Here is a 15,532-nt window from a genome sequence, read left to right on the forward strand (position 1 = left end):
TTGAACACTGATCATCAATATTTCATACGAACAGCAACTACAGATAAAACGGCAAGCCATTTGCTCGGGCAGGTACCATGACGGGTGGTCAAACAAAATCAATTCTCCTTATTCATTTCCAGACCCTTTTAAAGGGAAAATTGGGTAGAATTCATTTAAAGATCAAATGGCATATTAATGACCAGTTAACGTTTATATTCCGATCACTGCGTTGCTTATCCTTTCCTTTCACCCTTTCAACTTTAACTGGAAAGAAAATGTAGTTTGATCTCTCGTACGGATACCCGGAAATTTATACGATAAAGTGGAGCTCGTGTTAACATAAATAGCAACAGCCAGGAAAAGAAAATGAATCGAGGGGATTAAGCAAAGATTAACAGACTAAAATTTTGATAAAGATTATATATATATCAAGGGTGACAAATTACGTTCATAAGACGCCATTTTGGCATTGAAGAAAAGCTGCCATGGCAACATTGTAATTTTGCATGTAAAAGTAGAAATTAACTCTGAAATTTCGCGCCAAAATTAAGAGGTAATTTGTCACCCATGTTATTATAACAGACGTTTCTTGGAATGTTTGCAGTTTGGAGTGTTTGCAGAAGCGTAACCGCAATTTAGGGGACACTTTGGGACATTAATTGTCAGTATTCCCAGACGCACGTAATGTTAAAGTTGGGGAGATGTGCTAGGGGACACTTCGGGACGCGTAACAAATACGTTGTGCATCTAAATTGCGTGCAGATTTAACCTTACCGGAATGGCCTTGTGGGTAGAAACTAGACAAGCAGACTGTGCCTCCACAGGTTGATGGAAGCAGTAGCAGCAGCAGCACTGGTAGCAGTAGTAGTAGTAGCAGCATCAGCAGCAGCAGCAGCAGCAGCAGCAGTAGTAGTAGTAGTAGTAGTAGTAGTAGTAGTAGTAGTACACAAGATTTTTTTTAATTTTATTTATTTATTCATTTATTAATTTTTCCTGCCCTTGGTCAACACCTCCTGCAATATGATTGCTTTCGGGAGCAGGTGCAACTTTTCGCATGACAGTACATTACAATTTTTGCATAAACTGTAAAATATTTGCCTTTTCTATTACCTTAATTGCAAAAAGATCGTTCGTGTTTTTGACAGTATTTCGTTAAAAGAACGTTATTCATTCTCTGAGATTGCCCCTTGCCATGTCTTGAGTACAACCCTGTACCCAAGCTTCTTCCAGCTAGTAAATAACATAACATATTTCGCATAATTATTTCCACATTATTTAATTTATTACTCAACGTACACTTCATTTCCCTCATAATTATGCCATTGCGCAATCCCGATAAGCGCACGATACTCAAAAACACACCAAACCAGAAGTCGAGCTGATGTGTTAGTTGCTCGGTGGCAACCGGTTGGGGGACAACTCCGAAGGAAATTTGACGATTTTGGCGCCAGCGGGAACCTACCACCGCCGCTACATCAACTCATGGTGAGTTAATGCATTTATCCAGTCAATCGATTGGAGGATTAATTTTTTGCGTTCCACCTCCCAGATTTTCAATTGAAAGATAAAGAGGATACCAGTTTTTAGCTCGAGGATTAAAATACGGCCTGAATGTCTTTTTCACACAATGTATGCCTCCTGGAGAGCTTTATTCAGGAATCAAAACACCGGGTCTTAGTTCGCCAAGGATGTTCATTCAAATTACTTTGTACGTAGGTTTGAATATGATAATTACTGACCATGTGATACACATAGGAATATCGTGTGTGTTAAGTGAGTGTAGAACGACAACGAAACAAAAATTAAAATTAAAAGTGAGAATTTCATAAAACACGAATTTTGGTCTAAGGAGTTGTTATCAAGTGCATATTATCGACACTGTCAGCCGATGATTATGCAGGCGGCTTGAATCACGTGCGCTGCGATATGATACAATTTTGAATGTTTAGCGTCAAAAGTTGCAATGAAATGGTTAATTAAGGACTGCAACCAAACACCCACTGTGCTATGATCTTATTTGCAAAGAAATGTTCGATAATTTCACAACTCTTATCTCAGTGTATTTACAAAATTGAATTTCATAATTTTTTAACTAATCAACTATCATGTTTCATCAGTGGAAGGCGTCGAATGTACTATGATGTGAGCTACGAAAACTCGAGTACGGCTAATATTTTGAGGACATGACGTTGGTTGTCAAAATTTCACTCTCGTAACTTCTTACTGACTTCATAAGTTTGAGTTTCATTTAATTTTACTGTTTATGACAGTGAAATATTTATGACAAACTCTACCAACAGGTTATGCGATTTTTAATTCCTTCAATTAGCCATTTTTGCTATTTCATCTGAAGCGGCATCTAAAAACGATATCCCAGTGATTGTTTATCGCAGCATAGAAAAACCCCAAGCAATTCAAATTAATGTAAAGAGTTCAAAATGTGAAGTAAAACCCTCTCTTTCATCAAGACGACGCTTTTAAAGTGTGGAGCTCTCGGCGTGGTGCCATCACTTAGAATCAGTTTCTAGCGAGTTAATATTTGCGCCGATGTCTGTTAGAGATTCAGCTTTCAGAATCCTAATCAATTTCCGTTGATTTTATCCACCTCCTAAGTTCGTTTATTATCTAGTCGGCATGAAGCGATGCTTGATAAACAGCTTCAACTTAAAAGACATGTGCCCGTCAGTACTGCTGGAAGCGGAGCCAAGGAAGAGTTTCGAATTTCCAAACTCGTCTTAAGCACGTCCCGGCAGAAGGAGAAGCAAGATTAACGAACAGAAAAATCAAGATTACAGCTCGTATCATTTTAAATCACGTCTTTTTTCTTTTTTTTTTTTTTTTTTTGGATAAAATATTAACTCGACTTATAAGCGATTATATCTGCGATTCGGGCACAAAACGATTCGAGTCTAAACATGAATTCAATAAGAAATTTATTGTAAATATTCTGCCCGGAGACTGCTTGAATTAGCAATAATAATTATCCTCTTTTCCCAAATGTTGTTTTCAACGATTTGGAACATAATAATTTGTCCACATTTTTTATATTTATTTTAGTTTTTGATGTCTACCCCTAACGTGTTTGCAATTTGAGTTGCTTGAATTATCTATCTAGATTACTTGCAAAAAAGACTTTCTGGTAGTGGCCAGGATGGATTTGACATTTACGGTTTATCGAGACGCCTTATTTAAAGTAATTCTCCTTTTTGCCTTTGGTGAGGGTAAGTTTGCTAGAACAAGATAATAGAAATGGGATAAATCAAGTATGATTTTCTCTTTGGGTTGGTCTTCCAAAGTACAGTATTGTGATGAGCTAAATTATAAGACTGTTTTTTTATTCTTATTTTTAAAAGCAGCAATACTAGTGTCAGGTCTACAGATAGAATTATTATTTTATTTTATTTCATTTTTTTGCCGAAACTTGTTTCTCGAAATGTCATGCTGGAAGTGTGATTTGACTATAGTCAGCTTACATACGGTGTAAACATATGTAAATCCTCCTTAAACCGCTTTACCCGCTAATTATCTCGGAGAATTGTGTCTTCAACTTCAACGGAAAAGAAATCTGCATAGCTGAAAAATATCACCCAAACGGCTTTTACAACACCTTGATATTTTCTATTCAAATGTTAATGTTTCTTTTTTGCCGTTGCTATATATATATAAATATATATATATATATATATATATACATATCTATATCACGCTGTTGGTACAATTTATTCACATTTCGATCCTCTGTTTTTATTTGAGGTCATCATTTTAGGCCCTTGAGGTTAATTGTATTCTTATTTCGCATCTTAAAAACTGACAGTAGTATTTGTAACTATCTTGCAATCATTAACAATAGCTTAAATTCAGAAAATTTTTACAATGATTGTTCCTAGACCAGCTTCTACTTCCCCAATTAAACTTAAAAATCGAATCAAATTGATTTAAATTAAAGTCAGATTCAGTTATCGCGCTTAACTTCTTTGCCATTCTTCCTCAGGTAGCAAGGACGATTTCTTTTCGGGAACGTCGCCTCAAACAAAGGGCTGATTCCCAGTCTATTTTGCTCTCCCGAGCATGTTCCAATTTTGCCTCGCAGTGATGCATAGGTTTCTAGACGGCCGAATAAAAATATAACATCTGGATGCTGCATGCAAATTTCGGCACGTGGAGTCGACCTAGGCGGGAGCCCCGGTCGATTTATAGCCGTTTCCTCAAACCATCAATAGCGATTTTAAGCCAAGACGACGGTTGCGGCGATGGCAACGCCACAAAGTAAGAATAGTCTTGGTTAAAAAAAGAAAATAATCGTGCTGCACCTGCAGCACGAATTTCCGTGCATATTTTGTCGTACTCAGGCCACAAAACAACAGCGTGAAATTACCAAATTTTAGGTTTTGACAACAATGTGAGAGTTTAACAATGAACCATATCGTATCGTAATGAATCATATCCATCCAGTTACAAGATATTTTGCCAGTATTGTACAAGGTGAACAAGATGGAATAATCACGAAATACTTGCGATGACGCTAAGTTATGGCTGTTGTCCTTGCTTAAATTCGCTAATAATATTTTAAGGAGCTGTGTCACGGTAGTTCAGTCCACTTCATGAAGATGATACTGCTCGCTATGCCGTTTAACGTTTAACCCAAAAATTACTGTTAAATTAATTCCCTTGAAAATGACGTACTATCCAGATTTTTCTTTAACGTAACTTGCCACAATTGATATTCATGCACAGGACATTTTTTAAAAAAAATGAAATAAAAAGATGTGGTCAGCGTGCTTTTTCTCGCCCTGCATACTAACCGGAAAAAAATGTTGTTATACAGCAAACGCTACAGGATATTACGGAAAACCTATTATGAGTAAATTAAAAGGAGGGTGGTCACCGTGGCAGTGAACAGAGTACTCTCATACCGGATTGGTCGGAGCCCGGGTTAAAAATGGCCGCGCTTGCCGCTGAGGGTGATCAGGGCGGCAGAGATAAGTTAGCTACTGATTGCCGTCTGCATCAGAATCTTGTTAAAAAGTGCCTTACAGTGGGTACGTGGAATGTTAGAACTCTTTTAGCGAAGGGGAAGCTCGAACAACTTCAGTTCGAAATGGATAACTATGATTATACCATCCTTAGATTAGCGAAGATGAGGTGGACTCGAGTTGGGAGACACGAAAGAGGAGTGGGATTTCTCGTGAAGTAAACCACCACCAGATCAGTTCTTGAGTGCAACCCTATATCTAGCAGATTAATTCAGATTAGAGGACATTATAGAGAGGACATTATAGAGATACTGAAGGATATTTGCAACACAATTCTAAAAACTGGAATTTGGCCTTAAGACTGGACAACGTCAATCCTGATTCCAATCCCAAAGAAGGCGTCGTTTAAGTGTGCTGACCATATAACAATTGCACGTATCAGTCATGCTAGTAAATTATTGTTAAAGATCCTTCAAAAGAGAATTCCACCAACTGTGGGGTCTCTGTTGGATGATTTCCAGGCAGGTTTTAGAGCAGGAAGGAGCACAACGGAGCAAGTAACCAATCTCAGACTATTTTGCGAAAAGTATATCGGACACGACTCAAAAGTATCCTTGAATTTAGTCGACTGCAGAAAAGCATTTGATAGGGTATGGAATGATGCAATATGGTCAGTGCTGAGGAAGTATGGGGTAGATGAAAACATTATGAGAGCACTTGAGCAACTTTATACGAAGTCAACAAGCACAGTGAGGGTAGAAGCGAAATTTAGCGAGATGTAGCGTTGGGGTTAGACAAGGGTGTGTTTTGTAGCCAAGTCTTTTCAATGTCTTTTTGGAGAAGATTGTAAGCAGATCAGTCGAAGAATCCACAGGTGGCGTTTGTGTTCAAGGCTTGCTGGTGAATAACCTTCGATTCGCTGATGACATTGCTTTAATCACAGACAACAGCAGTTAACTACAGGACCTTATCAATAGATTGAACACATAGATTCGGAATGGCGATAAGTGGAGACAATAGTAAGATCATTGTAATAGGTAAAACACCTGGAACATTAGGAACACCTGTTAAGTTGCCTAGGAAGCAGTTGGTGCGAGTCAAACAGTTTAAGTATTTGGGTTGTAATATGCCCGATACGGGTAAATCGATAAATGAAGTACGATACGAGCAGCAATGGCCATGTCGTCTTTAATCAAATGGATCAATTGTGGAAAAGCCCAAAAATTAGCTTCGTGGTGAAATTCAGATTATTACGATCGATTGTGATTTCTGTTTTACTTTACGGATGCGAACCCTGGACATACAGTGAAGAGATTTTAAAGAAGATCAATGCATTTGAATTAAAGTGCTATAGAAGATTACTGGGCATCTCTTGGAGGGACAGACGCACAAATGAGACAGTGAAAGAACAGGTGGAAGGCTTCGCTGGAGTACATCAACCCCTAATCCAAATTGCACAGGAAAGGAAAATGAAATTCTTTGGCCATGTCACGAGACATCCCAGTGAGCATAGGTTGGCTAACATCATCATATATGGACAAGTCCCTGGAAACAGAGGGCGTGGTAGGCCACGGGGAAGTTGGGTAAAAGATATCTGTGAATGGACACGCAGTACGCCATCACAAGCTACTAGACTTGCTGAGGTGAGAGAATTAAGAATACTCCAGAATCGGAGTGCGTCAACGGATACTGAGAGATCTTTGGCGTAAAAGAAGAAGAATCCCCTGTTTTGCACCGCGCATCTCCTACTGCGCATAACATTTCGACATCGAAGATGGCGTCGATTCTCGCCGGCCGTCTGAAGAGAGAAAAGAAAGGCCACTTTTGCTGTTCAAAACCCTTTTATCACAATCAACTCCTCTCGGTCAAAAAGTTGTTGGCTCGTGTCCTTTCGCGGAAAATGATTATCTGAATTTGCCGTCCATTTTGTCGTCTTGTTGCAAAGAAACGAGCACGGTGTAGGCCTAGATACAAATATCTTTAAAAATGTTCTAAATTTCTTTCTAGAAATTCTCATAAAATTCCTAAATTTTCGTTTGAATTCAGTCTAAATTTCTTTAAAAATCTTCTAAATTTCTCAGAAATATCTTTTTTTTTTTTCTAATGTTAATTTGACCCATTTTTGGCTTTATATCAATTAAAGAAATGAAAAAATATACATTATTATTTGAATAGCAAAAGATGTTGCAGGGCTGGTTTATTTTAAGGTATAATAAGTAAATAAAAACATCTAAGCAACTCGATTTCATCAATTTCTGTTTATTAATTAAATATTGCAATTTGCCATAAGTGCTTTGCCAGAGAACACGGATCCCAGAACACAGCACTAAACAGTTAAAGAGTTTATTGAATTACAACATCTTAAAGCACAGTGTTATTAATTTCAAACAAAAACTTTTCAAACAAAGTTTTGCGTGCAACTAGGCATGTTGTTAATAACATAATAATGATCAGTCTAACAACTTAAATATATAAGTCCCCCCATACTTCTTACTTACATGTAAATAATATCAGCGATCATTTACTCGCAGCATCAAAGAAAATTCAATGTAATCTTCCAGCGCATCATGTTGTTGTTCACCAAACGTAGTTGTAAGCATGGAAAAAGCTCTTTCAGCTGCTGTAGATGATGCCTGTAAAACTACTAGCTTCTGTATTGCTGAAGACCACACTGGTAGTTCTCGAGCTACTGACTTCCACCAGGGCCAAGAATCTGACAAAGTATCAAATTCATCAGGAATTTGAGATGCCTTCACAATGTAGGTTGGCAGTTCATCTTTCAGAGACTGAATGACTTCATTGTTGCTAAGAAAGGGGACAGCTCTGATTTGATCTACTGTTTCAGCATCTGATTCTGACACTTTGACAAACTTCGGGCTAAAAAGCTGAAGAGCTTGGAACAATTGGATAGACCGCGAGAGACTGTGGTATCATTTGATATAGTATTGAAAAGCTGGCATCAAGCATTCTCTAAAGCCATAGTTGTACCATCTTTGCTGTTCTGCAACATCCACAGGAAACAGCTGCTGTACCACACCGGTAAGAGTAGTGAAGTTGCGGACTCTGATGAATGCCTGCAGCATTTGAAGCTTCTCATAGGCAATCAAAATCAATGTTCCTTCACCTTCAAGGGTGTATGTAGACCTCACAAATTCCTCCATTTCCATCACTGACGCTAGCTCAATCTTAAGCTTATTTGTGTTCACGTCAGATATCTGGAGTACTCGTTGTCTTGAGGTCTTTGCAAAATCTTCATTGCTCGTTAGAAAAGTTCTGATATGCTGCCATTCTTGAAGCACTACCCTTGCACACTCCCAAAAACTCCACCATCTTGTGGAATTGTACCTTGGCATTGACCGTCCACTTATGCCTCTCCAAATATTTCTAGCTCTAATACTGGTGCTGAATATGAGATTCCATGTTGCCATAAATAGCTTGAGTGTTGGTGTGTGGCATTTCTCTCCCACTTTGTTCAGGAAATGTGAAATACATCCAATATCAATCATATCACGATAAAGCACAGACACCGTCTGCAGAGCTTTCGTGTTAACAAAAGCTCTGTCTCTCATCGATGCTAAAAGACTGTTCTCTTGAACATTAATTTTTCTGTGCAACACCTCGTTAATTATGCGAGCTAGCTCGTCACCGTTTACAGAACTTTTTAAAAGTCTCAATCTCACAAGCCTCTGCTTTATTGTCCATGATTTCACAAAACGAACCAGAACAACTAATGCTTCCCCATATCGCGTAGTTCCATCATATATGATGGCAACATCTTTTCCCTTCACTTCTTGGCAAATGCATTCGTATTCTTGTTCGAGGATGAAAGGAATAAGTTGTCTCATGTTCGAACTTGAAGTAAGTGGGTATCCCACCTCCTAAAATAGATCTCTGAAATATTCTGCCCTACTCAAAGGTGTACCACTCTTCAAGAACGCTTTAACAAATTTCACCCTGAATAATCTTGTAGTAGAAGGAAGCGTTTCTCCCTTTGGATGGTTCTTATCGTCATAGTTTGCAATGGCCTTTCTAATGTTGTCGTCTTTCTTGTCGTTCAGCAACCGCTTTTCTTCGTTCTCCTTGTGTTTTTTGCTTGAAACATGTGTATTCTGTTTCTTCAGAGAAACTAGCTCACAACACGCCGTGCAAAAAAGTCCCCCATTTGCCTGTGCGGTGAGTGGCTCATCTTTAAATTCTTTGGCTCTGTCTTTAGCTGAGATTGATTTTGGCTCGCTTTTCGCTGCAGTTGAATTGGGCGAACTTGACTTTGATCTTCGGTTTCCTTTTCCAGGGTTGGTTACCAATTTTCTTTTTCGAGATAAATCACTTGCAACAGGCGGTCGTAGGCGTGACAAAACTGAAACAACTTCATCTTGTCTTCCTCTTTGTTCTTGTTCACTCGCCTGTTCAATTTCCACTTCGATAACTTCCGCCATGTTGACTGATTGATTCTACGTGGCGTCGAATTAATTGGTAGGTACTTTGTATATGGTGCATCTTATTCTACTTCAAAATAAATCTGCTGAATTGGTAGTATCGCTGGCTCGTAAAAGGAAAAGGGACCATTTTAAACCTGCCGAAAATCTGAACTATAGCTTGTGCAGACAGGGAAACACGAAAACAACTCGTAAAATTTAATATAAACCGGTTTTTTTTTTTTTTTTTTTTTGCTCTTATGAAGTATCTTTTTTGTGATAATTGCTCTAAATATCACATTTTTTTCTAAATTTCTCAACATTTTCTAAATTTCTCAAAAACTTCTAAATATCTCAAAAAATATCGCGATATTTGTATCTAGGCTTACTCTGTTGATCCAGCATCATTGTGTTTCAAAGGGCAAAGAGCCCTGATGGTGCCCATCTCCTCTCCGGCTGTGGATGGCCGTTGGCTCCTAGGAGCTCATCCGCCCTTTGACAGATCTTGTTTTTAGTTCTGGTGGGTGTCCACACACCCTCCTCCACCTGACTGGCTAGACAGGTGTGGGAAGCCAGTTTAGTCGCCGACCACCCGACCATGCATATGCGACATGTAGTACCGGGCTGCATGGTACCGGTAGCAGCCCATATAGGCTCACCGTTTCAAACAGAAGATTAAACAACAGAAATCAAAGCTTCGTGCCAAAAAAGGGGGCGTGACCAAACAAAAGTTTGTCGGACATGCATGCAAAACAGATTTAACTGAAATTTTGAAAAACTGTTAGGCTGGACAGTTTTCAAAAACACCGATTGCAATCTCTTTTAATTAATTAATCTTCTTAGATTTTGCTAATCTCTGCCCTCTTTCGTATTTGCTGTTTTATTAAAAACTTTCTTTCAATAGATTTATTTCAACACGGTTTCAATTGTTGCTATTACCTGAATCTCGCTAAATTTGTCCCCGATTACGTCACAAGTACACAATTTAGGATGGTTTTCACGAGCGACGGAATTGGAGTGGGAGTCGTAAGCAAATATGAGTGGTATGACGTGGTGAAAACTGCCTTCCGACTCCGCTTATGATTCCGTCGCTTACGATCCAGAGAAAATTAGATTGGCGGAGTGGGAAGCAGAAGCTCAAAAACAAGCCAATCACAATGCAGAGAAGTGGGCCCGGCCGAGGTGGAAATTTTGGCGCCAAAACAGAATAAATAAAAAACATGGTCGACGTTGAGCAGAACTTTCTTCTTTGGCTCCCTCTTCCCCTTATTTTTGCAAGACTTACTGGCTTAGTAATATATCCGGGACTGATTTAAGGAGGTTTTTTTTCTGGGCCCACGACTCTGCGGAAGTGGCGGGGCGAGGACAGAAAGAAAAACCCTCAAATCATTCCCGTATATATAATTAGTTTTTTTTTTCATACATACCTTATTTAAGCCCAGCTTCTTTGGCCACCTCCTGCCAAGTATTCTTTTTTCAAGTTCTTATTTTAAAAAGTTTGCAAGTCTTGTCTTATAACTCATCCAAAAGAACCTTTTAAATTTGATGTTATACTGTGATTCACTCACGTGCACTCACTCGCAACAACACTTCCGAAGGCTCTAGAGAGAAATCAAAAGTCAAATTCGACTACCAATTGGAAGACTATCTCAAACCCAGCACATAGAATAAGTATGACAAAATTCCGTCTGGGGGTTCATGGCTTGCGAATACAGACTGGGAAATGCGAAAATAGAGGTGCACCAATCCCAGTAGATGGAAGAACGTGTCTAGTCTGCAATAGAGGCTATATAGAAGACGAGCGGCACTTCTTGATGTATTGCCTAGGGTACGGATAACATTAGAAATGAGCTCCATTCTCTCCTTTCAACACACGATGTTGCTTTCAAAAGCCTTAACGATGAGGATAAGATACGGTATTTACTTACCCTAGAAAACGAAACCACTTCAAAGATAGAGGGTAAATACACATAATTAATGTTTCAGAAGAGAAAAGACATCCTAAATAATTAAAAATAATAACTTTATACCAATTGTATAACAAGTAACTGTATGATCTTTTAGTTAATTAGTTATTCTAGTAGATATCATCACCTTTATTGTAACGAGTCCGATACCTCCCTTTGGAGAGTAAGGTGCAATAAAGATTTACTGTTTACTGTTTACTCACTCACTCACTCACTCAGTTCATTCATTTATTCAGGAAGTCATGTTTTGGATGGCCCCTAAGCGGTACGGGGAAAAGTAAAAATGATTTTTTTTTTCTCTCCCACTATTAGTCACAGCAAACTTTGTTTCACACGGAAATGCCATCTGCAAAATACAAAACGGAAGTTTTCAAGGAAGTGAAGTAGAAGTGAATACCCACGAGGATGTATCTTTTAACTGTTCTGTGGTACCACAAGGCGCGCACGCAAGCACAATCAGGTGGACAAGAGGACAGCGGATCTATAAAAAGGATGTAAAATCGGTCCCTGGCCTCTGGTCGAGTTTGAGAATAGACAGTGTTGGTATCAAAGACGATGGGAAGTACATATGTGAGGTAACCACGGACACACAAAGAGATCTCTGCACAGTAACTCTTCATGTCAACTGTAAGTTTTTTTCAAGGGGCGAAACACACGACAATAATGAGCTTTAGGTAAGAGAGGATGAGTGTTACATAGAGAAAGACATAGAGAAATTAAATAGATCAATAAGTAAATAAAATCGAGCGTTCTTGATGTGCTATTACACAATGCACATGACATGCTTTCGCTCCCCAAAGAGGTTATACTATGCATGAAGTTCCTAATTTTACAGGAAAGAATATTGAAATAAAATTTGTCAATTTTGATGCATTTTGCGAGACTAAAGCTCACTCGCAAAGACAAAAATGCGTCCTGCCCTGTTTCTTTTTAAGAGAAGTTCTTTCGCTTTTCAGAGTCCAAAAAGGTGGGGGGGTCCCCGGAGCCCTGGAGCCCTAGATTTTTTTGCTGTGGAGCCCGGAGCTCGATCATTTCTCCGGTGTTTAGAGTACAGTCTACTAGTCAACAGTGGAACCCGGAGCCTTAAAGTAGCTAATATGGAGCCATGGAGCCCCGATTTTTTGGCCTTGGACCCCTGGAGCCCTAAAACCCTTTGGCACCCTGGCTTTTCTCGTGCCCAGCAAACTTACCGAGTTTATTGTGGCTCCTTGCATGCATGCAAAGGCGTGGACAAATCGTTAATTATATGTTTTATGTAATTTACCAGACATAGTTGGGGGTATAATGAATGCTTTATACTGGTACGACACTAGCCTACAGACCAGGCCTTTTTGGATAAAAGGCGATGAATAATCATTCGATTCAATCTCTCTGGCGCCCCCCTGGACGCTTGTATCATTTTGTTGAATAAACTTAGAGAGCGTTGGGGCGAGCTAAAGAAGATGATGATGTCGGCACCCGTTCCTGTTGCCACTATTGGCATCATTTTTCCGACCCTTATCATTTCACTTTTTTTCGTCTCACAAGCCCCACCCCTTCTTTCAAGAGACAGTGGATCCTTCACCACTACTCCTCAGGTCCTGCCAGAAGGGGATAGTTCCGTGTTCCATTGCTACGCTAACGGCTGGCCTGCGCCTTCATTTGCCTGGTTGAAAGAGGGGAAGAAGATCAAAAGCGGCGACGCTATGAACTCATTGGTGCTAACAACAAGACTCGGAGGTTTGGACTTGGAGATCTTCTACGTCAGGCAAAAGGAACACGCGGGACGGTATACGTGTGTGGCATACAACAAGTTTGGCAAAAAGAGGCATAATATTCTTCTATCAGTTTTAGGTACGTTTACATTTTTCTTCCAAAGAGTGGATTTAGTTTTGTTTTAAAACATATCTATCACGGGTACAGAAGAACACTAACTCGAATCTGTGGATTTCCAGTCTTTCTATGTAGTCTCACGAAATAGAGGCAGCAACAGCAGCTTCCTTCGTTGCCGTGGCTTTTTCCCCCTCGGAGAAAAGCCCTGGGAACTAGATTACAAAGGGTGGTCGCTATTTCAAAGATACTTATCCATCGGGAGGAAAAAAAGGAATGATAGACCCACAGTAGCTATGGAGGAGTCGGACATTGTGATTCAGTTTATCGTTTCGCGTCCTTAGATACGATGAGCGACGGAGCCAAATTCTCGTGAACGTAAAACAAAACCTTAGCTCCTTTCCGACTCCGGATCCCTCCTGATAACTTGCCTTTCATATTGCAACGTCCACCTTTTTTTATTGTACTTTTAATCTCGAAAACCCCACGACAGACGTTTTATAATTGATAACTCTACTCGAGAAGGGTTTGACCCTGAGTGTCAGTATGAAAGATAGAAGAGCCATTTGATAGGGCTCCTGACTTCCAACAAGTCCCAGGCGCCGTAAGAAGTTACAATACGTAGCGATTCGTATACAGGGAATAAAAGCATTAAATACTCTCTTCATCTTGCCAGCAAAAATTAGGTGAATTCAATTTTACAAATTTTAACCATTGAACTCGTATTTTCCAGTCCGATGGGAACTGATTCATCGTAATTCCTGAATGGTGTGTGTGTAGCTTGTGTTTCTAAAGCTTTGATTATTTGGCGCCCCCGCCACACAATATCAGCCACCTCTTCGTCTGGCTCACCTTCTCATTCGGCCATCTTGCAAATGTGCCAGAGTTGTCGTGCAAATGTGCAAGACTTATCGTACACGGTTTTTGGAAAGGTTCTAAAACTTCAACTTCACTAATTTAGTGATCTATTCTAGATACGTTTCCGATCGTGCCGCCGGAAGTCCACACATCTGTCAGTCAAGTAACGAAGCACAAGAATGAAGACGCGCTTTTGACATGCGCAGGGCAAAACACTCCGGATACAAGCTCAGTAATCTCTTGGATCTTCAATGGTACATCGTTGCCCCTTGGAACTGATGATAACGTTCACCACGTGATCGACTACATTTATTTTGTGGAAGGATATATTCCCAAAGTGAACTTTTCTCTTTTAATAAGAAATGTAACAGAACGAGACACGGGTTCGTATACCTGCGAGGTTCTCACACTCAAAGGCGTCGACTCAGACACGATCTTCCTACGACTTGTCAAAGCAAGTAAGTAAATAAAAATCTAGCAAATTGTTGAGTAGTTCCAAATAGCTCTAAAACTAATGCTTCCTTTAGAGGGTCAACATTTGGCAGGAAAGCTGTTCCAAATAAATACAGTAAAATCTCTATTAATCGGCCACCCTCGGGGTAACGGCTAAGTAAGTAAGTAAGTAAGTAAGTAAGTAAGTAAGTAAGTAAGTAAGTAAGTAAGTAAGTAAGTAAGTAAGTAAAGTAAGTAAGTAAAGTCTGTTTACGAGCCAAGTGGGCCATCAGAGCCGGCGCTTATCCCGGTTTCTGTGGCATGAAGCGACTAGGAGTATTTTTATTCTCCCCTGGGTGGGATGCCAGTCCATCGCAGGGTTACCCCAGCATTTCGCCGGTACCCATTTATACACCTGCGGTGGAGAGAAGCACCGTAGGAGTAAAGTGTCTTGCCCAAGAACACAACACAATGTCCCCGGCCAGGTCCCGAACCCGGACCACTTGATCCGGAATCGAGCACACTAACCATGAGGCCACCGCGCCTCCCTAACGGGGTAACGGCTACGGGCTACTGGAGGTTGGCTGCTATAGAGGTTCTTCAGAAATCAGCATAATCTTTCGTAGAAACGTCACCTTATTCTAAAACAAACACGTTTAGAGGCTTGCGACAACTTTCGAACAAGCTTAAGAGACAGCTCTCCTACCGAACAAAAATACAGTACTGTTAGAAATAATATACGTTGAGGTGAGGTTCTCCCACCTTAACATCAACACTCTAAACTATGACGTAAACTGAGTTGATTTTTTTAACCGGAAAAGGAGGCGATGTCTGTAACTAAAACTTTGCATTGCGGGTCCATAATTAATTTTTTTTTTTAAAATGCAAGGTAGTCTGTCGCTGAAAAGCCAAACTAAGTGTATGAAACTCTTGGTGGCCGCTTAATATAGGTGAAAGCATTACGAAAACTCTCATCGGGATCGTCGGCGAACAGGTGGCCGCTTAATAAAGGTTTGATTTACAATATTATTCTACAATTATTTCGGGACTTTGAAGGCTGGCCGCTTAATAGAGGGTGGCCGCTATAATGGAGCTC

The 15,532-nt window shown here is 39.9% G+C and overlaps 1 protein-coding gene across 1 annotated transcript in view; it reads left to right on the top strand.

Annotated features, from left to right (window-relative positions):
- Positions 1-2,551: 2,551 nt before the first annotated feature.
- The window catches only part of LOC137968975 (uncharacterized), a 24,792-nt gene continuing 11,811 nt past the window's right edge, over positions 2,552-15,532 (top strand). The window contains exons 1-4 of the mRNA XM_068815480.1: positions 2,552-3,203; positions 11,650-11,964; positions 12,865-13,170; positions 14,121-14,462. Coding sequence (XP_068671581.1) covers positions 3,134-3,203; positions 11,650-11,964; positions 12,865-13,170; positions 14,121-14,462 — 1,033 coding nt within the window. The 5' untranslated portion in view covers positions 2,552-3,133. The remainder of the gene's footprint in view (positions 3,204-11,649; positions 11,965-12,864; positions 13,171-14,120; positions 14,463-15,532) is intronic.

The sequence above is a fragment of the Montipora foliosa genome, chromosome 8 (genome assembly GCF_036669935.1).
Source record: "Montipora foliosa isolate CH-2021 chromosome 8, ASM3666993v2, whole genome shotgun sequence".
Taxonomy (NCBI): domain Eukaryota; kingdom Metazoa; phylum Cnidaria; class Anthozoa; order Scleractinia; family Acroporidae; genus Montipora; species Montipora foliosa.